This window comes from Diabrotica undecimpunctata, chromosome 7 (genome assembly GCF_040954645.1).
Source record: "Diabrotica undecimpunctata isolate CICGRU chromosome 7, icDiaUnde3, whole genome shotgun sequence".
NCBI lineage: Eukaryota > Metazoa > Arthropoda > Insecta > Coleoptera > Chrysomelidae > Diabrotica > Diabrotica undecimpunctata.
In genome coordinates, this window is record NC_092809.1 from 79,903,019 (window position 1) to 79,929,899 (window position 26,881).

Sequence of the window (26,881 nt, forward strand, 5' to 3'; positions counted from 1 at the left end):
AAGATTATCATAAAAATAATAGTAATCCGTTGGAAGGGTCTACTTTAGCTCCTGAAGATTATTGTATTTATTCTTTGTTATTTTCAATCTTTCAGAGTACAGTTTAGGAATATCTTTCAAATTCACTCGTTGAATTGATGGAATATTGCATATTAAAGCCAGAGGTTTACACTCTTGTGTGAAACGTAACTTGTAGTTAATTAAATCAAGCTGGTATTGAAGTGCAACAATATCAGCAACACAAGGGTCTCCGCATCTTTTTCCTGGCCTAATAGATTTTATATTTTTCCGTGTACCTTCAATATTAAAAAAAAATGAGTGGTTAAGGTACTTCACGTCATAAGGCTTGGGCTTTGTACGAGCTTTCTTGAGAGCATCGCAGTAATCTGCTGGAACATTGAAACTTCTTGTTCTCACTTGGCGTTCAATTTGGGAGTATACCGAATCTGCTTCCATTTGAGTGTGTCCTTTTGTTAGATATTTCTGTCCAATTTTTATGTTTTTTAATTTAGCTACATTAAGGAGAGCATTCGACAGAACAGTATTTCTGTTTTGGTACCCACACCCATCACTGTATAATGTAACTAATTGATCTTCGCTTTGTAAGAGGCATTCACAATTGATAAAGTCGCAGATTATTGATGAGAACTCATTAGGCGTGAGTCTATCTTCAGATTCATGCCAAACATAATATTTTATCTCTTTAGTGTGTAGGTTAAAAAAAGTAATATTGTGTACAGCAAGCTTTGTTTTATAATATAAACTAGAGACATTTGATTTTGGACAAAGCAATACACTTTGTAAGTCCATTGTGAACACGTACTTTTTGTTTGTTTTGTTTTCCTTTTTAGCTCTGGCTCCTTCCTTTTTCGAAAGATTAATATCGTAGATTTCTTTTGAAATTTGGCCCTCTTTGTAACCAACACAAGTTTCACATTCATCTTTATTAAGTCTAAATAAGCATAAATTTTTGTCCTCAAATGTATTTAAAATACAAAATAGGACAGTAATGTTGTATCTTTCTCTTTCTCTTGACTTCATCTACAATACTCCCTGTAAAGATCTTGTTTACATGTCCAGTTGGGCTCTAAATACATTTTGCTTGAAGACTGCCTACAGTAATGTAAGTCCATTTTCACCAAGCTATCAAAAAAATCATGTAAAATGACACTAGATTCTTTCTTAGCTGATTTTCTCTTCTGTCTAGGTCTAGGTTCTACACTTCTACGTGACTCATCATCATTTAAGTTTTCAAACTCATTCAAAGATTTTTTCCATAGTCGAATTATTTTCCCCCAAATTCAGAGTGGTCAAAAACATTGTCTTACACACCATTAGTGTTGTGTCATTTACTATCAAAAAATAAAGAAAAGTTGTCTGTTTTCGACGTTTTCCTATTTCTTTTCTGTCTCTTGCCCTTTCTGAGGGTTTGACCATTACGAGGGTACTAACAAAAACTTTCTTTTCCTTCCAAGACATCTTCCAAGACTGGTTAAATATCTTTTGCCTATCTTCTTCGGACAATATACTACATTTCATAATGGATTTTTCTCCTCTGGTACAGGTACATTTTTGTTTTAAAGACTTTTGCTCTTTAGGGATATCGTACTTCCATTTCCCATCAATATTTTTTTACCTGAAACTACTTGGTGACGTTTTTGCCATTTTCTTTTATTAGAAGTTGGCTCTTCTGTAACCTGGACACCTTCTTCAATAATTTCCTCTCCTCTAAATTCAACTGTTTGTTCATACTTCAAGTTCTACTCTTTGCACAATTTCAACTATTTGCTGAACCTCTTCAAGTTCAACTCTTTTTCCAACATTCTGAAACTGATATACATTATTATCCAGTATAGTTTCATCACTAAAAAGAACTGGTGGAGGTCTCTGTCCAGCAGTGGACGTGATTGGCTGGTAGATGGTTTCATCAGGTTGTATGCCCAAGTTGTCTTCTATCTCAATATTCCCGCAAATATTAATAGCATCAAATATATTAATCTGTAGGCTTTATCTAGAACACTGTCTTCTGTTACTGTTTTAAAACATTACTGCTCAGTAAGCCTACCATCTTTAACTGTGTCATGGTGTAAGCTTGTTTCAAAAATTTGATCAAACCATCAGTGTAAGATGACATAATCAAAGGATCATTATTTAGCAGTACTCCAGTAGACTACCATCAAATGAAATTTCTGCTGAAACAGAAACTTCGGTATTTCCATTTAAGAATTCTAGCTTAGAACGAGATCCTGTATCACTTATAACCAATATCTCATTTTTTGAATTAATTGCTCTATTTAAGATGTCATTAGTCACCTCAGATGTATTTACACTATTTAACATTTCCATAATTTTACGGCTTCTACTGGTCATGATTGTTCGAAATATTATTATTTCTTAATCTGAAACAATACAAAAACACTGAAATTATATATATTTCTAAATAATAAAATAATGTTCAACAGGTTAGGTGGTTATACGTTAGTTAGTTAATTTAGAAATAAACATTAATTAAATAGCTATTATGATAAAAATTAATTTTAATTTTGTTAATCAATAAAACAATCATTTATTATTTTCAAAAAATGGTCTTGAAACTACTAACTCTTCAATAGATATGGAATTAACACTTTTAGCTAGGTTAGGCGGTTTTATGTTAGTTTATAAATAAACATTTTTTTAAACAGGTTTTATGCATAAACATTGGGTGGAATGCATAAAACGTAGTATTGCTAATGCTTCAAGTAATTCTACATTTTTGTAGTACTTGCTACACTTACAAAGCATTTTGCTTTCCTCCGTAATATTTGCTACTATTTACCAGATACATAGAAGGATGTACTACGCTTTTGAAGTATTTGCTAGTTTAGTAAAATTTGCTTCAGTTTAGGTGAAGTTGGTGGATGAACGACTTCAGCGTAGGTGTTTTTTGTTAACAAATGGTAGCATTTATGAATGTTTGTCGTAGAAAAATCTACAAACCAGGAAGAATATACAATGACGATATTTATCGTAAAATATTCAGGTAATTATCATGAATAGTGCAGTTTTATTCATACAGTTTGCTGGAATAATGCCAGCAATACCCCCATATTAACTCATTTATTTTTAGTATATAAGCAAAACGCTCAGAGAGGTCGATGTTTAAAATAATCATAGTATATTATAGCATCAATGTTTCGAACTTTAAGCAATACTTCTTCAGGTGACAGTCATAACTTTGATTTTTTAAATGGGAAAGTAGGAAAGTGGGGGGTAAGACTTATTTCAGCGCACTGCATATGTAGGTATATATATTTAGGTATTAATATAAAATCTTTATAAAAAGTTACTTTCATATTTTTTGTTTTAGATTCAACAGAGAAAATGTAGAGTGGCTTGCTAGTCATTTTCTTGACGATGACGATTCCGTAGAAAAAAGAGGTGGACCCTTGTCACCCGAAAAATGGAGATATTTTTAAGAAGTTTAGGTTAGTTTTGGAAATAAGTTGTAAACTTTGAAAAATATAAATATTACCTTTTTGATCAGTGTTTCAGAAGGAATTTACTTAAAGAGAAATAACTGGATAGCATTTCCTAATACTAACTACTAACTACTAAGTTATTTGAAGTTGCTATCAATCAGTGGGCAAATACCAATAAGCAAATATCCAATGTTATAGGTGCTATTGATTGTGCCCACGTTAAAATAACAAAGCCACGTATCCATGGTAAAGAATACGTAAATAGAAAAGGAGTATATTCCATAAAATGTATAAGCTACTTGTAACGCCCAAGAAATATTTACCAGTGTCAATGCGAGTTGGCCAGGCTCCGTGCACGATAGTCGAAAACTCCGTAGTTTATCGAATTATGTATAATAATGTTCAAGGAGCAGCCTTGATAGGTGAGGAAGGATATGGTATTGCACCGTTTTTGTTGACACCTTTTAAAAATCCACCACACCTATTCAACAAAATTATAATACAATTCATGAGAAGGAACGTTGTGTCATCGAGCGCTGTTTTGGTCAGTTGAAAAGGCGTTTTCCAATGTTACAGTATACTTTTCGCCTAAAAACTGAAAACATTCCAAAACATATTGTAAGTGCATTTGTACTTCACAACATATCTAAACATCTGCAGGATTCGTACCATGATTTTGATCCAGTTCAAATTGTAGTGCAAGATGCAGTGATACCTGAAGGAAATCAAGCACAAATTCGAAATCGAGGCACACAACGTAGAAATGAGGTTGCGGAGGCTCTATTTCATAATGTCAACTAACACATAATATATTATTACCATATGTACAGGGTCTAATAAAAATTCGTAACGAATATTTTGATTTCTATTATATAAATAAAACTAATTTCTATTATAAACTAAACACGAACATAATCACATATTTATTTAATATTTAGTTTATAACTTTGTTTTTATAAAAATACACATCTACATACAAATTTTGTTCGCGGCTCGTTCCTGAGCTTTTGCCGAAGGCTGTTGAGCACGAGCACAAGAAATTTGAGCTTCGGCTGCTTCAATTTGTTTTCGTAAGCAGGTCTTCTGTAGTTCAATCAGCGACTTCTCCCTCGCACTAGGATATTTGGGAGCTCTGCCTGTTAGTTTTTGGCAACCAGAATTGGAGCTAAAAAGAACGTTTTCATCATTATTTTTTTGTGATGAAACCCCAATCTCCTCTGTTACACTGACCTGACAAGCACCTTGTACCCTGTGAAAGACTGGATTTTCTCCAATGTTCCATAACTCATAGAATTTTCTTTACCAGTCAGTTAGTACGATTTTTTTGTTACCAGTTTTTTTACGTCAAAAATTTTTTTAACCTTTCTTTCCATGTTGTTGAATTTCTTCATAATTTGTTTTAAATCCATGTTTTTTTGATAATTTTATTAAAGGCAGCAGTTAATTTATTCAATGCAGCTTTTCATGTTTAATTTTTGGGATCATTCTTTTATCAAATAAAATTTAATAATTTTCAAGAAGATTAACAAACAATACTTGTTCATTTTTGTCCTCGCCTAACTCTTTTGTCGCTTCGGAATCTGAACCACTCATTTTTACTCACTGCTCACTTTTATTCTAATAATAATTATTCACAAAACACAAGCATATGAAAAACCACATGAAAAACTAGTTCTAATACGATTGGTGTGATGCGCACAAGAGCACTACGGCTCTACGTTTAGTAGTAGATCCTTCAGGTCAGTAGCAAGTACTTCGGTTGTGTAGTACGTTCTTTTGTAAACTAAATTTTGTAAACCAATAAAACTTAATTATTTCAAGAAGGTAGGTCTACGAAGTATTTTACCAGAAATATATTATTAGTTTTAATACTTTAAGATTTTTAGGTTAATATGGAGTTACGTCTTTTGTAAAAATAATTTTAAGGCAAGAAAAAGTCCTAACTCCTGTAGTATTTTTTACAGAACTGTTTTATTAAAACTTGAAATCTAAATAAAAAATGTATTTTATTTATTAAACAGTGTATTACTTACCTAATAGAATAATAATTAACACGAAAGTAATAGGCAGATATTTACTCAACAATGAGCCTCTTCTAACAACTAACAACTGGTCTACTACTAAACAACATCGACTATAGAAAAACACATGCGCGCATAAAAAAATTTACAGGTAAAAATGTGAACGTTTTACAATGGATGGAAATATTTAAAAATGAGTGCAAAAGATTGCAAATAGATCAAAATATGGAAACAATTGAACTTCTGAGATTATTTTTAGAAGGATCATGAGTGTATTGGTATAGGTCGATGCTTATAAAATATTCAATAAATTCTAATTGGGATGAATGGAAAAACAAATTGTGTGACACATATGCAGACAAAGGGTGGACTCCAGTGAGATATGCTTTTCGGTTCAAATACATGTATGGTTCCTGTACAAAAAGGATATGTGGTAAAAGGTTATACAGATTATAGCAAATTATGTTTATACAAAGTCTTACCAATTCTTCTGCTGCACATACACACACTCGCGGTATTTAGAGGCTTTCAGTCGCGGTTGTTCTTATACGGGAAAACTGTCCGGTTACCGGTTTCTGAACACGTGTTTCGCGGTACTAACACTTAGATCACGATGTAGAGCACATTTGCGTCTGTACACAATTTAAAATAGTATTTGCGGTATTTTTCGCGTAACTATAATCGAGAGAGATAAATTAGAGTGGAGAAAAAGCGTGGTAAGTAGGTACCAAGCGATAGGTAACAGGTTAAAGAGATTATACGGCTGCCTAGCGAGACTCTGCAGACGAAAAGAGCGCACGACTGTCCCTAGCAACAGTCAGCAATCAAGAGAGAGAGCTTCTTCTTTGCTATCTTACAACTGTCTGTATTTCTAATGGAGTGGGGTTAAATTGTAAGTAAGAAGGGTTGGAGAACGGGAAATAATTGTAAAATTGTGGTAGAATGGTAGCTAGTAATACAGCGAAAAAATGACATGATTTTTCGCATGTGAAAAAATTGAACATACTGGGGGCGGGCGAGAAGAGTTACGCCACTGGGATAGGGTATCCAATAGTTACTTCGAGAACGAGGGTAAACCAGTATACATTAGGGGTACTGTTGTAATGAACTAAGATAACTAAAAACTATTTAAAATCTAGAGAAACTAAAGTCTAGAGAAACTATATACATATTTGGCAGAAAGTGACACTATTGGTTAAAGGGTAACCTAGCTACTTTCTTTATTGACCTAAGGTATTCGCCATTAGGTGTGGATACCCTAACAGTTCCAACAAGAGAGTCTTTGCCTGGGAGCACTTCGATAATCTTTGCCAGAGGCCAGAGGAGTGGGGGAGTCTCTTCATCTTTAATTAGTACAACATCACCTATCTTTAAAGGATCAGTAGCGATGTTCTACTTACTCCTACTTTGGGTCATATGCAAATATTCCACCGACCACCTTTTCCAAAAGGTTTGATGAATTTTCGAGATATGCTGAAAGAGGGAAAGACGGTTCTGTGGTATTTGTGAGAGATCTGGTTCTGGTGGACTTGTGAGACTTTTTCCTACAAGGAAGTGTCCGGGCGTTAAGACTGAAAGATCATTTGGATCGTTTGAGAGCCGAGTGATAGGTCTTGAGTTTAAAATGGCTTCGATTTGACAAATTATTGTATAAAAAACTTCAAAGGTAAAACGAAGATTTCCTACAAGACAATAAAGATGGTATTTGGCACCTTTAATCCCTACCTCATGCAACCCAAATTGAGAAGGGTTACGAGCACTCCAAATTTAAAACGAATAGAGTTTTCAGAGCAGAAATTAGTAATCCTCTGCGAGAAGTTCTTACTTTTAAAGAGTTAGTTTAACTCAAGAAGCTGATTGCGGGCACCATAGAAATTAGTAGCATTGTCTGACCATATAATCTCGGGAGTACTCCGCCTTGCAATAAATCTTTTAAGGGTGAGAATAAAAGCATCAGCTGTTAAGCCGGTAACAAGTTCGCTATGTACACATTTGGTGGTGATACATATGAAGAAGGCTATGTATGCTTTGTATAATGGAGCCTTTCTAAGATGAGAAGATCGGATTATGAAAAAACCTCCGTAATCTACTGAGACCTTTTGGAAAGGTCTTGTCGAGAGAACACGATCGGGATGGAGATCTATCATAAGTTGTGTTGACTTGGGTGTCATGAAACGGAAACATTTTACACAGTCGTGTATTATCTTCTTTGTTTGTCTTAGTCCAGAGATAGGCCAATATTTCGAACGAAAATTTGACAATGTGGTCAAGGCACCTGCATGTCCCAATTTAACATGCATTTGTTTTATCATTAATTTGACAACTGAATGATTAGATGGTAGTAGCAAGGGATGTTTCTGTTCGAAAGAGATAGGGGCAAATTCTAATCTACCACCTACATGAAGAAGTCCAGTTTTCTCAGAGAGGAAGGGATTTAGTTTTATGATAGTTTTATCAGAGATTATTTTCCGATGTTTTAACTCATGAAATTCTTTAGGAAAGGCCTGTGATTGTATGTACTTAACAATCACAGTGGTGGAGGAGCTTATTTCACAAACCTGCAGTGGTCCTAATTCTAAAGGTGAATTAGTATGTCTTTTTCTTAGATTTGAGAGAAAACGAAAAACATATGCCAAAATTCTCTGAATTTTTGAGAATGACGAACATTTATTAAAAATGGTTTCAAGGGTATTATTCACTTAAGATATGTCAGAGGTTGTGCTTAGAGTGATCTGAGTGTGTCTGAGTTCCAGTAAATCTCCCGTCTATTCTTTTATCGTGAATTGAGAGTAGTCTATTACACTGAAAACTACAAAGGGGGGACCTTCGGTCTAATTTTTTTAAGTTTGACTGAGTGATATCTGAGGCTCTAGAGGGCAAATCTGCTACGTTTAAAGAGGAACTTACATGATGAAATAAAAAGGATTTACTTAATTCTTTGATTTGACTGACACGATGAAGTAAAAATGGATTCCATGTAAATTTAGTTGTTAAAATCCATGTTAAAGCGATGAGGCTGTCTGAAAATATGTGAACTTCAGATATTGTGACGTTTTTTGAAAAATCTTCAAGTACCTTTCTAGTAAGAGTGACACCTAATAAGATACCAAATAATTCTAACCGAGGAATAGTTAGTTTATTTTTTAGTGGAGCTATTCTAGTTTTCGATGCTATGAGGCGAGACGTGACTGTGTTGTCACTATACACGACTCGAAGATACACACAAGCAGCATAGACGTCCTGAGAGGCATCGGTGAAACAATGTAATTGCATATCCGATATAGGCAGTGGAAGTGTCAGGCATCTGGGAAATGTAATTTTAGATATTGATTGGAATGTATCCAATAATGATTTCCAATCTAAGATCAATAGGTCATCCAGTATCTCACTGTCCCAATCTAAGGGTAATGACCAGAGACGTTGTAAGAACCGTTTAGAGTGTACTATAATGGGTGACAGTAATCCTAAGGGGTCATACATTCGTGACACATATGACAATACTTTTCTTTTTGTTAGGGGAGGGGCCCCTTCATAAACGGGCAGCTTAAAAGAGAAATCATTTAGATCAGGTGACCAGTTAATACCTAGAACCTTAGTGGAACCGTTAACTAAGTTAAGATTGACTTCTGAAGTGGAGGCCATGTTACATTCTCTTGAAAAATCACGAGAATTTGAATGTATTTTATGGAGTTGGAAACCAAGAGTGTTTAGAAGCGAGCATAGTTGAGAATAAAGTGTATGTAAGCCTTCTAAGTTATTGGCGCCTGACAAGATGTCGTCAATATATGTCGAATTCCTTAGAGTGTGAGAGGCTACTGGGTGCGTGGTTTGATTGGAATCAGCAATATATTTTAACACACGTGTAGCGAGAAAGGGAGATGAAGAGAGTCCAAATGGAAGACGTTTTAGTTGATAAGCGCGAATGGGTTCATCAGGATGATCTCTCCAAAGGAAATTTAACACAAAGGTTTCCTCGGGATTTATCATAATTTGCATATACATATTGGACATATCGGCAGTTAATACAAAGGTATATTGCCTAAAGGTTAGGAGAATATCAAATAATTCAGGTTGGAATGTGTACCCAGGGTCTAAGACCTCATTAGGAGATTGTCCACCTGCTACCTTATTATTTGGGTCAAACACAATTCGAATCCCTGAAGAACCTACTTTTTTAACTGGGAAATGGGGCAAGAAATAATTAAATTGATGCTGTGAGTTTTGGATTTTTAAAGGAATTTGTGTAATCTTGTCGTCAGTCGCATAATCCTGTATGATTTTTGAATAATTATGTAGCAACTTTGGAGATGCATGAAGTTTTTCTTTCTAGATTGAGAAAACGCTTCTTAGCTGATAAGAAAGTGTTACCTAAATTAAGCTGATTCCTATTAGTTTTAAGACCTATGTTAACCTGATATCTGTTTGTGTTTAAGATTGCTACAGATTTAATAAACTGTATCTCAGCAGGGTGTTGTGACACAGATACTTTACGGTCCAAGGGAATGTCTTCGATTTCCCAGAAGCGTTGGATGATTTGAGTGAGGTGTAAATCAACGCTATCAGCTAATTTCATATCAAACGACTGAGCAACACAAGTGACTAAATTATTTACGTACTGAGACTTAGAGCACCTCCCTCGAATAAAAGATTCGGGAATTCTTCCACTTACAATGTGTCCAAATGAGCTGCCTTGAAGAATTGGAAGGCCAGAGTCAAGCTGTATGATATTATCTGTCAATATATCTGCGCATATGTCAGCGGCAAGCAATATATCTACTTCAGAAGGAGAGTGGAAGTTTGGATCGGCTTATACCACTTCTGTAGGCAAGTTAAGCTTATTAATAGAAATTGGGACTTGGGGTAGTTTAGTAGTGATACTGTCTAGTACTGAACATTTGATTTTAATGCAAGTGTCTGTAGCAGCAGAGAAGATAGTCAGATCAGACATAAGGGTTGAATTTGAAATAGATTGGGCGATACCATGAATCTTAAAATGATTTTTATAAGTGGGTGCCGCAATCTTCTTTAACAAGCTTTTAGAGACAAAACTAAGTTGTGATGCTGGGTCCAATAAGACCTTAACATACTCTCTTTTTCCATTCGGGGCTATGAGATATGCCTGTACAGTGCCTAATAAAACCATAGGAGCCGACGTAGAGACTGCTGAAACAGCATGAGTAGATGGAGATGTCGAGAAGGACTAGACGTTGAAGCATAAGGTTCAATCCTATTCCGTGTAGAAACGTGAGCATCGACTGTTTGAGAAGATCTGTATGAATTTGAGTGCTCACGATGTGTGGACGTGGCTTCGCGATTTCTCGAGTCACTGTGAAGCAAAGAGTGATGCCTTCTGTTACAATTAGAGCATGAATACCTGAAGGTACAATCAATCGTGCGATGTCTGGTTCCAAGGCAGGTGGTACAAAGAGAATTTTGTTGAACAAAATTACGCCTAGAGGGAGCAGATAGAGATTTGAAATCTTGACAAAGATATATAGAATGGTTATTCAACTTACAATAGCTGCATACTTTAGCTTTCATTACTTGAGATGGGGGTTTATTTTTATCTGTGCTTATGTAAAAAGAGGACCTTGTCTCTTTTGAGGGTTGATGTTTCGCTTTAGAGTTTGCATAGTGATTTTCTAGATATTTTGCTCTGTCATTTACCATCGTTAGAAATTGGTTAAAATCTTTGATTTTATTTGATTCAGGTAAAAATTCAATGAATCTGAGAGTGGCACTGTCGAGCTTTGAGGAAGTAATATGAATTAAAATCAAATTAAGAAGTTCTTTGGATGACAAATCGAGATTGTTTAAAGCTCTATAAGAATTTGTTATAGCGAGAGTGAAGTCTTTTAGTTCTGAATATGAGGCGTTATTTTGTAGACTTTTAGTATCTACAATATTAGTTATCAATTGCTGCACAATAAGATTATGGTCTGTATATCTTTTTTCCAAAGTGTCACGTACCAAACTATAATTTTCACCAGAGAGGGGAATATTATCAACAACCTTTAATGCATCATGTGTCAAAAGGCTTTTGAGATATATACATTTTTTAATGTCGGTGAGAGAGTCATCAGCGTCTATAATTCCAATAAAAGTTTGAAAGAATGACGGAAACTTATGTAAATTTCCGCTAAATTTATTTATTTTTAGTTCTGGAAGCCTGATTGCTTTGTCGAGAGTTAGCGGCAGTGCTATTGCTATGACTTGATCCTTGTCCCGATAGTGAGTTAGAAGAGAGTGAATCTTCTATACGCTCCAGTTTTTCTTCCAAGTAACATAAGGCATCCATATATTTTTCATCTTCGTTTCTAGAGCATTATCATCGTCAGCTAGATTTTCCATAGCTTCTGAATACGATTGAAAAGCAGCCTTAAGTTGAGTAATATTTTCTCTGATTCTAAATTTAGTGAGATCTCGTTCATTAGAGCTCATAATCCTTATAATGTTTGTTTTCGCTGCACGCTTTGCGGGTAAATATTTTGCAGTTTCTACCATTTCTAATCAGACTATAGTATAGTTAAATAAAGTATAATAAGAATGTACCAGACAGAGATGAATGATAAAGAGAATGAAACCCAGCGACCCTTGATAAGAGTACAAAGAGAAGAGAAAAAATTGTATATATAAGAGTGTAATGAGATTATCAGTTTCTTGTTTTTTTGTGTGAAAATTATATTTGGTATCGTGAATTTTATTTAAATTAACACTAATAGAGATAATTTTCATTGATTTAATAAAGCAATTAATACGCAAATACTTTCTAAGAGCAGAGATTATTGTAAAAATTTAGTTTGTGTCAGCAAGAGATTTTAATAAAGCAATTATTATGCTAGGGATTAATGACAATAACAGCGGAGAATTCTTGTAAAAATTTATTATTCAGAATAATAGGACAAAATCCCAAATTATTTACCTAGATGTGTACCTATGGCGAAACGTGCTAGAGAACAATACAATTAGTTGGGATTATAATGGGTATTTTTGGTTGACAAAAGGCTGTGATTTTTACTACGTCACAAGTATCTATCAATGGGTAATTGTACCTGACTTTCTAACGTTTTTGAACAATAAAATCATAAAATTGGAATTTACGCAGGTGAAAATTATTAAACGACGATCAATCAATATATCGATTTATCAATACATACGTATATACATATATATCAGAGAACATATACACATATATAGAAATACATAACTTCGAAGGACCAAATCTAATGAGATTTACAGCAGAGATAAGAATTATCTGAACCGAATTGGATCAAAATATGTTCAATCGAGCATGAGATAAAACAGAGAGAATAAGGATTTACATATGACTTAAAAGTGTGCCAAACTATGTAGAATCAAGATGTGAGACAGAGAGATAGAGAGTGAGAGAGAGATTATGATATTATAATTTACATCCGGCTCGAAGGACCACAATATGTACAAAAAGGGTGTACATATGTGAAATTATGACTATAATTTCAGTTAATGAGGACTGTATTACATAGCGCTGGTTCAAATAAATTAGGATATGTGGTAAAAGGTTGTACAGATTATAGCAAAATAAGTTTATACAAAGTCTTACCAATTCTTCTGCTGTACACACACACACACTCGGGGTATTTAGAGGCTTTCAGTCGCGGTTGTTCTTCATACGAGGATCTGTCCGGGTACCGGTTTCTAAACACGTGTTTCGCGGTACTAACACTGAGATCACGAGATATAGCACATTTCGTCTGTACACGATTTAAAATAGTATTTGCGGTATTTTTCGCGTAACTATAAGCGAGAGAGATAATTAGAGTGGAGAAAAAGCGCGGTAAGTCTGTACCAAGCGATAGGTAGCGATAGAGAGATTATACGCCTGCCTAGCGAGACTCAGCAGACGAAAAAGCCAACGACTGTCCCTAGCGACAGTCAACAATCAAGAGAGCGACTTTCTTGTTTGCTATCTTACAACTGTCTGTATTTCTAATGGAGCGGGGTTAAAATGTGAGTAGGAAGGGTTGAAGGATGAGAAATAATTGTAAAATTGTGGTTGAATGGTAGCAAGTAATGCAGCGAAAAATGACATGATTTTTCGCATGTGAAAAAATTGAACAGAGATCAAATCTTGACCACAGGACTGTTTTCCTATGTTAACAAAAAGTAAAAATCTATGAGCATTTTGTGTTGTTAAATGCCTTGAATTTACTGAATCGTTTGTTTACTAATTCTGGTTACTAATAAACAAAATTAACTTACACTAATGAGCTTTTCATGACAGGCAGAAATAGAGTGGTTCAAAAAAGACGAGCATTATAAAAGAGCTCCTTTCATATACCCTAAAATGAATTAAAATAGCTATCAAAATCTTTGTTAAATGTTTATTTGTTAATAACCAGCTTAATTACATAATCCCTCAGGTGGCCGCCTAACCCGAGATATAAACACCATGATATGCAGGTCCTGCAGTAAAATACCAAATTATTGGAGTTCCTCCCGCATTTGCACACAAAAACATGTAGTAGGTTAAATACTTATCCTCGTTTTTCGCACAGCAGCCTTAGTGTATTATACATAGATATTAAAAATGAGAGCTGATGCGTAAATAATCATCAAAAGGTTTAGACACTCAGTGATAAAGAAAATGGACGAAGGTGCCGTAAATCTCCAAAAAATGGTTGTCTAATTGTTTCATTATTAGTCATTTCCACAAAACATGGGAGAAATTAAACAAGCACCTAAATATCTTTCTTTAACATAGGATAGATCAACTTTTTCAATGTGGTACTTACTCCGTATCAGAGAGTAAAATTTTAAGACGTCCATTAAAAATTTAACGTTAAAATTTTACTCTCTGATACGGAGTAAGTACCACATTGGAAAAGTTGATCTATCCTATGTTAAAGAAAGATATTTAGGTGCTTGTTTAATTTCTCCCATGTTTTGTGGAAATGACTAATAATGAAACAATTAGAAAACCATTTTTTGGAGATTTACGGCACCTTCGTCCATCCACAAAACATGGGAGAAATTAAACAAGCACCTAAATATCTTTCTTTAACATAGGATAGATCAACTTTTCCAATGTGGTACTTACTCCGTATTAGAGAGTAAAATTTTAAGACGTCCATTAAAAATTTAACGTTAAAATTTTACCCTAAAGTAAAAATTGAACGGAGTGAAAATTTAACGTTTCACCAATATGGAAAAATATTTTAAAGCAATTACGTAGCAATTTAGGTTATATTTTAAAGATAAATAATTTACTTATGATATGGACTGTTTCATTGTGGATTTATTTTCTTTAAATGTTTTACAAACTCAACAGCACATCTTCAAAAATACTCTACCTATTACCTATAATCATTTTGAAACAAGTTAGTTTATTAATTCGTCATAAATATTAGCTAAGGAAAGGTCCAGAACGTCAGAATTGGTCAAATACCGCACGTCACTTTGACTCTCCCCATTTGAAGATTGTAGTATACTTCTGAAATACTTATATCTCTTCATAACTACGAAAATAACAACAGAAATTAAAACTACAGCAGCAGAAACACTTAATGTTACGGTTACTAAATACGGAGTTTCTTCTACTTGTCTGACCTGACTGAAAAGTTTCTTGCTTTTACCGAAATTACTTGTGTTTGGAGTATTTATGCCATTTTCTACTTCACCTGACCAAAATTCTTTAGATCCACTTATAGCGTCATAAAGTAATTCATCGATGTTTGTAGGTCTCGGTACATTAATTACATCATCTTTATTTGCTGTCACTAAAGTAGTAGGAGTTGTAACTGTAGTTCTAAGTAGATGCGGTATGACAGTAGCTAGAGAAGTTAATTTAGAACGAGTAACTGCTACTTGCTTATTCGGCATTGACGATTTAAAACCTGGTGTGGTACTAGTTGTTCTTCTTAACACTCGAGGAGTTACAAGTGGCGTTTTAAAATATATTACATGCATAAATTTGCTAGTGGTTCTTGGAGTTAGTATTGTGACTGGATGTCTTGCTAGAGTTGTATACACACTTTTTGCTGAAGGATTGGTTGTCGTTGTCTTTTTGGTCGTTAAAGATCCGTCGTTTTTTGCACCATTAAAACTTGTTTTGAATTCATTTTTAGGAGAAGTCATATCCAAGTCATCTGAATCAGTATTATCTAAAATTAATAAGTTATATTATGTATCAATAAAATTATTTAAAAGTAAAAAGCTTAAATATTAACAAGTATCCATAGGCGTGGCCACAGCGGGTGCCGTGGAATCCACACTACCTTTCGAGGGGAGCAAAAATTGGGATCGATATCCTAAATCAATAAGTTATTATAAAAATAAATAAGTTAAAAATTATAATTAAGGTGGATATACCTAATACGGGCCACCGTTGGTAATTTTAAAATTGAACGCGCAAAATTCTACTTTACATGGACATGAATGTTTTATGGGAGGATCTTGCAGCTGTAGGTATCCTTTGAGCGATATTAGGAAACTTTACTGGTGTACAGAAAAGATGTCAATAGAAAAAATATTAAAATTTTGTATATTCATTGCTATGCTTATTGTCTTAATTTAGCATTGCTAACTGCTTGTGCTAATCATATTAAAAATACAAAGATTCTCTTAAAAATACAAAGGTCACAAATCAATCAATCAGTGTATAACATTCTATGCCGTCTTCTGATTTTCAGTCTCCATTTATCTCGGTCGTTCCAAAGGTTTTCTTTAACTCCTTTCTCCCTTAAGTCTTTATCTATTCCTTCTGTCCAACTTAATCTTGGTCTACCTTGCTTTCTTCTTTCAAGCGGTATTCAGTTCAATACTTTCTTTGGTATTCTATGTTTATCCATTCTTTGGACGTGTCCATAGTATCTTAGTTGATTTCTTCTGATTTCCTCTGTTATATTGTGCTTAACACCTATAATTTCTCGTATTCTTTCGTTTCTAACTCTGTCTAATCTTGATTTTCCAGCCACTGTTCTCCAGAAGTCCATTTCTGTTGCTTCTAATGCTTTCTACTAATGATTTCATGCTACTTTTTTTTTCGCTTAGCTGGGTAACAGTAAACAGATGGTCAATAGTTGAACTACCTGCTCTAAAGCCGGCCTGTTCTTCGGCCTCAAGGTCAGAAATAATAAGTTAAAAACTTTGAAATTTTTATCTAAAACACATTAGATTATAATGCTTAAGTCAACGATGAAAGAGAAGTGAAACTCTTTGTATATTATCTACTTTTAGACCGAATGATTCAGTCATTAAACGATAAATTTGACTAAGAATAAAAAAACATATTTATTCAGTAGGTAAAATCATATCGTTATAGATGAGTTAGGAAATCAAGATTTGAAATATCACTGGCACGATTGGATGTATCGACAAAATAGAAAATAGATATTTTCCGCGTTTAACCAACTAATGGTAAAATCTGTCACAATTCCTGTAACAAGTTGTACTTGAGCATAATAAATCAAAACTTCGATCGACAATGCTGCAAGAACGTTTGAAACGTCTAATGATACATTGTGTTGAACAAGAACTTTAAATATAGATAAAGATAATAATAAAGATAGTAAAACATAAAGACGGTATTAGCGACGGTATCAGCGACGAATGATATTGTAATAATAAATGTGTTATAATAAATTTTTAATGTATTTTTCACATTTACGATTATCATTCTTTAAAAAACGGTTCCGATTGGCTGACAGCTAGAAACTGGATGGGGATAGAGGGGACTGAAAGTGAAATGTCGAATGAATCGAGGAGAATTGACTTCAGAACGGTAGAATTGGTTCTCAGCAGATGGTTTCAAAACAAACTGGCAAAATTTTTGTTTAATTCAATGAGTTAGAAGGAGGTAAATTTAATCTTAAAATGCTATTTGGCAGTCTTTATAAAGTGAGATAATCACCGGCCTATTACTGTGTTCCGTGCTAGGGAGTTTGAAAAACAGCGTTTCTATGGTTTTAAGAGGCCCACATGGTTTTATGTGAAAATTAAGTAGCCGAGTTTTGAAGAATACATATTGTTATCATCAGGATAACCTGAAGTCCAATTCGATGTTTGACCTTCCCACGATTTGTCCAGTTTCCACCTCATATGGGTCGAATCCAATCATTTTAAGTTTGTGTGGACAGTGTGTGTGTTTTGTATCAAATTCCAAAGTAATAAACTTTCTTAAAAGCTTAAAAAGAAATACACAGCTAATTGTCATATTTAGTCTTCTTGTAAATAAAGATAACCTTGATAATTAATTAATAATTCAGGAAAGTTTGTTATTTCATTTCGACATATGACAGTATTATCCTCTTCTGCCAATTGGTACATAACTAAAATTTTTAGAAGAAGTTAAGTTCTGTTTTGTTAAAGGACATGTCTCACTCGAGACGTACCAGTATCGTGTTCTGTATTGCAAGAACTGTCTCTCGACACTGAGGTCTCAATCTGCCTACTCCTCAGTGTCGAGTGACAACCGGTCTTACCCTGTGTGGCTGCTTTTATACTCGCTGTATGCGCGGGAACGGTATGCGCTGACGTGGTCTGAACTGACGCGGCCTGAGCGGTGTGGGCGGGAGGTCGCTGAAGCAGGGGTCGCCATGTTGCCGGCAATCGTTTCGCGTCATCGCGCATGTTCAAGCTGTTAGGCCGCTTTTCGATTTCGATAGCTTCACGAATGATTCTCGATTTTAAGGAGCGGATGGGGGCGATGGTTTTTGCTTTTTCGAAGTCTATTTTAAGGCCTGTTTGAATATGATGTTGGGCTAGGGCTGAAGTAGTATCGGAATGTTTGACAGATATAGAATGTTCGTAAATACGGTTATGGATTCGTCGGTTTGTCTGTCCGATGTATGTACGTGGGCAACTGGAACAGGGTATCTCGTAGACACCATGGTCTTCATTAGGGATTTGGTCTTTTACGGATCTGACGAGAGTGGACAACTTGGAGTGAGTAGTGAAGATGGTTTTGATATTTAGAGGAAGAAGAGTTCTACTGATCTTGTCAGTGATACCTTTAATAAAAGGTAGAAAGATTTTGGGTTGATCCGGCGGCAAGGTTTCTTTTTTGGATGGAATGGGGTTTAGATGTTTTTGAACGCTCTTATTGATTTGGGTTTTGTGGTAGCCGTTTTGTAAGAGTGTTTGCCTTATTGAATTAATTTCGGATGACCTATGAGTGTTATCGGTAAGTCTTATGGAACGAGAAATGAGAGTGTTGACAACTGAATTAAGTTGGGCGGGGTGATGATGTGACTGGGCATTAAGATATCGGTACACTCATACAAACCGATATCTATATAAGCAGCCACACAGGGTAAGACCGGTTGTCACTCGACACTGAGGAGTAGGCAGATTGAGACCTCAGTGCCGAGAGACAGTTCTTGCAATACAGAACACGATACTGGTACGTCTCGAGTGAGGGGAGTAGGCAGATTAAGACCTCAAACTCGTACCGAACCTATCACTCTTGATAATGGCTCCAAAATGGGTGCCGAAACGTCGAGTAATAAATTCTCAACGCGGTTCTTCCCGAGAACTAAGTAATTTTCATATATATATATATATATATATATATATATATATATATATATATATATATATATATATATATATATTTATATATATATATTATATATATATATATTTATATATATATATTATATATATATATATATATATATATATATATATATATATATATATATAATAAAGTTTTATTTTGGGGTTGCAGTCATTAATAGGGCAGGGAAGTGAAACTCTTTGTTCTTTATCTAGCTTTCGCAAAATTTATTTGCTTCTTCAGGATATGCTAAAATATGGTATCAGTAAATACAATGAAATTTAAATTAAATAACATTGTATAAAACTAGTATAAAAACTTACAACATGAGGTTAATCCATTAAATTTTCAAATTTACAAAACATTAAAACTTAACTTATTAAAATTATCGAGTTATGTAAGTACAATATTTTAATTTTATTTAATTTTGTACAAATTCATTATATATTATAATATATTATTACAAAATTAAATAAAATTAAAATAGTGTACTTACATAACTAGATAATTTTAATGAGTTAAGTTTTAATGTTTTGTAAATTTGAAAATTTAATGGATTAACCTCATGTTGTAAGTTTTTATACTAGTTTTATACAATGCTATTTAATTTTAATTTCATTGTATTTACTGATACCATATTTTAGCATATCCTGAAGAAGCAAATACATTTTGCGAAAGCTAGATAAAGAACAAAGAGTTTCACTTTCCTGCCCTATTAATGACTGCAACCCCAAAATAAAACTTTATTTTACATAACGTGTCAGTCAATAATATCTAACTACTTTATATATATATATATATATATATATATATATATATATATATATATATATATATATATATATATATATAAGCTCAAATCTTCCAGTTATTTAGGAAGAAGTTGTTTACTACTTTTATTCTAATTAAATAGTTCTCGAATATTTACTTTGTCCAAAATAATGAGATGTAATAAACAAAATAATTCCAAAAATAAAAAATATTGGAAAATAGAAAGAAACCTTATTCTAGAACGGGAATATTTCGATACTTAGTGAATAAGGAATAATTTGTTTACTGTTTTTAATTGCGTTTGGAAAATTTATAAATTGTTATTTATGTGACGGAAAACGAAATTTGAAATACGTTTATACAGTGTGAATACTAAGTATCTAGTGTAAAAATATGAGGTATACAACACCTCTGGGATTGTTTTTAAAATTTTTGATTTTAAAAATTAAAAAAAATTTTAAAGAAAGTAGAAATAGAAAATAAATTTTGATTTATATAAAATGTTACAGAAAGATAATAAAATAAATTTGACAATATTAGTAAAGCAAAATAATAATAATTATAGTTTTGTAAAATAAAGTTATGAGTTAGTAAAAAATGTAAAAACTAATAAGTTTTTAAGACACTCTTAAATTAAGCTTGTCTGAAAAAGTCTTTTTTACACGACTTCTTGTTGAGTATGCTGTAGGACCTTGCAATTGTTCAGGTGGTGCAAAAGTAAGTACTGAAGAGATTCTTCTTCAGGAAGATAACGAACGACTGGATAATTTTCACCTCGTCTTTTCGGTGGACGATAACATTGATTGTAGACATTGACGCATGGACCACAAATAGCTTTCAAGGGTTGATTTGTATTGGCTGGCTCTTTCACACAACAGCAGATTCTTTTTAGTAGTTTAAGGAAACCAAACCATTTACAACAATTATAGGTAATGATCAAAATGACTATTCCTAGTACAATTTAAAGAGCTGATGTGTACCAGGTAGTGTGTTTAATAATGAAAGGTTAATTAAGATGGTCTTGGAGAATCTCGTCGTACTGCTGTAGATTATGTTGGGCATAGTTGAGTTCTTGAATATCTAAGTTAGTCAGCTTTATAGGAGTAAGCTGAATTTGGTCAGTAGCGTTACTTCTAAATTTAATACAGCAATCATATTCAGTGATATCTGTTATTGGAATTCGATGTGTAGAATTTTGAACCATGATGGTGGTAGTGGCTTTGAGGACTTGTTGATTAGTGTATGCTTTACAGAAAGGTTGAAGATTTAAGATGCCCATCATCTGGATAGTTACTTCAGACGTGTCTTCGTTACATACTACTACTAATGTAGTTGTTTTGTACAAAACGTACAACCATTGATTGTTTTGAAGAGAAAACCATATTTTAGATTCGGCATAGATATTTCTTATTTGACATGTTTCAGGAATTGACGTAGTAGTGGATAAGAATAGTTGCATTTCACATGGACTTTTTTGTGATCTGCTTATGGTGGAAACGTCTTTGCAAAGGAATTCTTTTGTTTCGTAATTTTCACATGTTGCCAAATCTTCTAGAAATGAGTATACAGTTCTGTATTTGGAAATAAGGATATAAGGTTTTGTAGGTTCAATATAGGAGTGTGATTTAGGATTGACACGGTGTGGAATTGGCAATGGAATTATTTTAAATAGTTCATATGATCGATCAGTCGTTAAAGGAATATCGAAAGAGATGATTAAAAGATTATTTTTAACAAAAGCTTTGGTTTCAATGATTTTATAATAAAGATATGTGTTTTCAAAAGTCAAGGTGATTGACAATGTATATCGAATACAAATTTTTTTTTAATTCTTTTTGCAAATCGATGGGGGCTAATATTTTATAACTGATTATACCGTGACTCACAAGAGTTAGTAAATTTAAATAGGATTCTATTAATTTTTGAGTTTCCGTGGTCATTTTAATGAATAATATAAGATTATTATTCATGTCTAATTCAATAGTAGTTCTCTGTTGATTGGTAATTGTATTTCTAACAAATTTGTTAAATTTTTAAAAATTTTGATTGATTACTTTTATATTTTGATGTAGAGAATTTAATTAATTATTGATATTAGTTATTGTGTATGATATTTGTTCTTTCATTAATAAATCTGTTTCTTTTTGATTATTCATTAAAGCTTTGATAGAATCGGAATAGAAATCTGCGTCTTTCGCATCGGGGACGCCGAATAACCATTTAAGGCCGACGCCTATCCCATTAAGAAGCCCACGTTTTCTTCTATTATTAAAATTTTTGTGGGCTATAATATTAAAGTTAAAATTAATTTATTTTCATGAAGATTTTATAAATTTAAGCGTTTCGCTACATTTTGTTTGCAAATAATCATGAGAGAAATGATGACAAAGACTTAAGGATTTTTCATAGAAATTTGAAATAATTGTTATACGTTCCTCGATAAATGTCAGATTATGGAAGTTTAGTAAAGTAAATTTTTTGTTACTGATTTTTGCTAGGCCTAAAGAATTATAAAAAATGCCACTTGACTTTGGAATTGTAGTAATAGAGAATTTATTAGGAGCACATTGAATTTGAGAAGAAGAAGAAAGAAAAATGGATATAAGGAGACGGAACAAAATGTTCTTATTCATCATTTTCTTTGTTTTCTTCTTCTTGATTTGGGTTAGTATCTCCTAAAAAATAATAAGGTTTTCGTAAGTTGAAATGATAAGTTTTCAATTTACTTTTTGATATTTGTAAGGTCGCTGTTTTATTATTATGGATATGAATAATTTTATAAGGTCCTTTATAGTCTGGCTTTAATTTTTTATTTTGAGATTTGGATAATGCATCATAAACTAAAACTAAGTCATTTTCTTTGAAATTATATTCGCAATTATGCGGTTTATCATAATTTTCTTCTGATTGTGTTTTGGATTGTAGTTGTGCATTCCTACCTATTTCTGTAGTTTTTAATATTTTGTTTTGGAAGTCTTCTTGAAAAGCTTCATAATCTCTTGTTTTTGAGTCTTTTGGTACTCTAGGAATTTGTCCGAATACGAGTTCGTAGGGAGTGAATTGGGTACTTTTGTGAATATGTGAATTATGAGCATATATTGCTTGATTCAAGTATTTATCCCAATTTGTACCGTTATCATTGACATAGCATTTGAGATAGTCTTTTAGTGTTAAATGAGATCTTTCCAAAGTTCAATTTGTTTGTGGGTGATATGGACTACTAAAGACGTGTTTAACACTAATCGTTTTATTGAATTCGTTAAAAGTAACTGATATGAATTCTCTACCTTGATCAGATAGAATAGATTCTGGAAATCCAAAATTTGTAGAAAATTTCATTAATTTATTAGCTACCGTTTAAGCATTATGTTCATTTAAAGCGTAGGCTTGAAGAAATTTGGTAAGATCGTCTTAAATTGTTAAAATAAATCTTTTGCCTTTTATAGTTTCTGGAAGTGTTACCCACGATATCGATTGCGATTCTTTCGCAAAATTTGGTAGATCTGGTTGTAATTTCCATCGGTGACTTATTTTTTTTTAAATTTGTTTTTGCTTTTTGGCATATTGGGCATTCTTTAATATATTTTTTAATACCTTCTTTCATGTTATTCAAATAATAATCTTTTCTTATTTTATCATAAGTTCTTTCAATACCTTGATGACCGGATAAAGGACTGTCATGATTTTCTTTTAGACAGTTATTTATAGCTTCTGAAGTTATAAGAACTGTTCGAATATCTTGATTTAATTTATATTTGAGATTAGGACAAAGATATTGAAACATAGATAATAACGTATCCAATGGAAATTGTTTATCTTAGACAGTAGGATTTATGATAGTGAAATTTTTTATTTGTTGTTTTTAAATTATTTGAGAAAGAGTGAGTAATGTTTCGAATAGTATGGTATTCTCAATTTCATCTTCGAATTTGTTTTTTGGGAAAATAAGAAAATATGTTTGAGTTTGAGTATTAAGAATTGAAACGTCTTTAGGATTATGTTTAAGGAAATCATGATCTGGATTTGTTTGTTTAAGATAATCAAGGGGAAAATTGTGACGGTCAGCATCACAAGACAAAAAAAAAACTAGATTTTGTATCTTGGTTATCGGAATATCAATAATATTTAAATTAGGTTTTTTATAATTTATATGGAATATTTCCCAATTTGTGAGATTTATTTCTTTATTTACTTGATATATTGGTCGACTAAGTGCAACAGCATTTTGATTTGATTTTCCTGATTTATATTTTAATTCGAAATCATAGTCCATTAATTTTAATTTCCAACGCACTAAATGGCTAGAAGGATCTTTGATATTCATAAGCCATAAAAGTGGTTTATGATCGGAAACTATGAAGATCTTTCTGTCAAGAATATAAGGACGAAAATGTTTAACGGAATCGATGACCGCCAAACATTCCTTTTCCGTAGTGCTATAATTCTTTTCAGCACTTTTTAAAGTTCTGGAGTAGTAGGAAATTGGTAAGTCTTTTCCTATTTCTCCTTGAGATAAAACTGAACCTATGGCTTCATTAGAAGCATCTGTGGTTAAAATAAAGGGTTTGTCAATTAGTTTTTTGACTTCTTCTTCATGACATTTAGGATAGCGATAAGTTTTTGCAGCAATAGAATGATTTGAAGAAGTAGGGATTTTGTGTTCAGTTGTATTAGTATAAGTTAATTCATTTATTAGTGACAGAGATTTAATAAAAGATTTTGTTCTTCCTCATTTAAATGTTCGGTTCGTAAATTTTCTTCCAGAAGGTTACTTCTTTTTGTATTAGTTCCTACTTTTATTGGAAAAAGTTTAGAGTTTGGAGGAACTAGAGTGGCTGGCTTATCTTCAACCAACTCAAAGGTTTCCATTTCAATGCATGGTACCTGAATTATCTTTTCTTCCTCAGAAATATTTAGAATTGGAATTTTAATCATGTTATCAACTTTTGTGGTGATAACATCTGGAATAAGAATATTTTCTTGAATTTCTCGTTTAGAAATGTATGCCTCAAATGGCGAAATAGATTTAGTATTGACTGTTGCAATTATTTCGCTTCGAGGTGGTATACGAATAGTGTTATTTTGGATAGAATCAGAAAAAGAAAAAATATTATCATTAACTGTTAGAGTTTGTATTTTATAATTTATTTCACATTGGTTTAGGCTAAAAAAATCATTTCCTAAAATACCGTCAAAAGGAGTAAAAATTTGAAATGCATTTACCACGTGAAATTTAGGCTTGATTGATGAATCTTGATTATGTAGGTCGACATGTGTTGTACCTAAAGTACGAATTGGATTGGGAGATCCGATACCTGAAATTTGTTCGGTTTCTTTGATATTCAGGTATGTTTTATGAGGAAGAATGCTGGTATGTTTAATTATAGAAATTGAAGCACCCGTATCAACTAAAATATTAAGCTTTTTATTGGAATTTTTTGAGGACAATATGAGTGTACGAGGTGTGATTGAAAAAAGAAATTTGTTGAAATTGCTGAATTATTTCTTGATATTGTAATTCAGTATCAGTAGAGGTCACTTGAAGTACATGATTTTGCGAATGACCTTGATTTTGATGTATATTTGGTTTCATTTTGTTATTATATTGCCGTTTACGACATTCAGTAATATGATGACACTTATTTTTGCAATAACTGCAGAATTTAGAAATACTAGGATAAGACTGCGGATTAGAATTAGAATTTGGTTTTTTACGACTTTGTTTGATAGTATGCCCTTGTTTTTTACAATAAGAGCAGAATGCTTGATATGGAGAGTCCCTATGATAATTTAGAATTTTCTCTTCTTGTAGAGCAAGAGAAAAGGCTTCGTTTATAGTTTTTATGTCACGGGCTCTAAGTATTTGAGATATTTGACTATGGCAATGCAGGATAAACCTCCGCAATGTAGTTTTTTGAATTCCTCTTTTGATTGCACACATATCATCAGTTTCATTTTCTGATGAGTTTAGTTATGCATTTATGTAGTCATTTTTGATTTTATCGATTCTTTTATAAAAGTCAGTTATTGATTCGTTTGGCAATTAACGAATAGTTTCTAACTCTTCGTAGAGCTGTGCAATATTTTTTGCACTGCCATAAAATGACTTCAGCATTTGTTTGAGATCTGCCCATTCATGGATAGATTCTATATCAATTTCATTGATGACAATGCTCGAAATATGTCAAATGTGTCAATATGTGTCAAAAGCAGACTTTGCGTTTAGAATAAATTGATTTAAATGAAGTCGATTGCCATCAAAAGGTTTCATGAATTTGAATAATGTATTAAGATTTATATTCAAATTCTCGTTTGGAGTTTGAGAAGAGGAACTTGTAACTTCCATTATAAATAAAACTTTTTTATTTTGTTTTAAAAACAAAAAGTCAAAAATAAAAAATTTCTATTTCCAAAAAAGAATGGAAAAAGAAACTAAGGTTTTTTAGTTTTATCTAAGAGAAAACAAAAAGTCTAAGACAAAAATTCTAAGCACCAAAGCCGGACAAGAAAAACAAGAAAATTCCGATCGCCAAATAAAGGTATGGGAAAGGAAAATAATTTTTGATAGGAATGACAGAAATAAGTATAACTCACCTTTTGTCTTTTCTCGAGGTCCGTTTCACTAGTTAAGTGTACTGCACAACCCAGGACCAATGCCTGTAGATCTTTTTGTTCCCAAGAGTCCAGTGAGATCCCACCGCTGGTGCTGTCACCAAAAATGATGTTGTATTCTTGCTAGGAATGAACGAGAGGCGTCTTTTGCTGTCACCAGGGCACCTTTTGTAGAAGGTCCGTAACTAAATTAAGACACTTGTTGCTTAATAAAACATCAAAATACTAATGTGTTGTTTTAGTTGCACTTTCTCGTGTACTAGAATATGCTGCTACTGAAGTAAGTCTACAATTAACTTGTTTACAAAGAGATTTAGTTTATATAGAAACAGCCCAGAAGCTCAAATCTTCCAGTTATTTAGGAAGAAGTTGTTTACTACTTTTATTCTAATTAAATAGTTCTCGAATATTTACTTTGTCCAAAATAATGAGTTGTAATAAACAAAATATTTCAAAAAATAAAAAATATTGAAAAATAG

General features: G+C 32.9%; 2 protein-coding genes across 2 annotated transcripts in view; both read right to left on the minus strand.

Moving 5' to 3' along the window:
* Positions 1 to 26,881, minus strand: LOC140445524 (uncharacterized). Its single transcript, XM_072537616.1, has 2 exons — positions 26,385 to 26,881; positions 1 to 2,399 (listed from the first exon to the last, which is right to left on the minus strand). Exon 2 carries the CDS (start codon positions 1,039 to 1,041, stop codon positions 40 to 42), a length of 1,002 nt encoding a protein of 333 aa, XP_072393717.1. The 5' UTR covers positions 1,042 to 2,399; positions 26,385 to 26,881; the 3' UTR covers positions 1 to 39.
* LOC140445523 (uncharacterized) overlaps positions 14,742 to 26,881 on the minus strand; it is a 297,375-nt gene continuing 285,235 nt past the window's right edge. Inside the window, exon 8 of the mRNA XM_072537615.1 lies at positions 14,742 to 15,624. Within this exon, the coding sequence (XP_072393716.1) occupies positions 14,843 to 15,624 (782 nt within the window). The 3' untranslated portion in view covers positions 14,742 to 14,842. The remainder of the gene's footprint in view (positions 15,625 to 26,881) is intronic.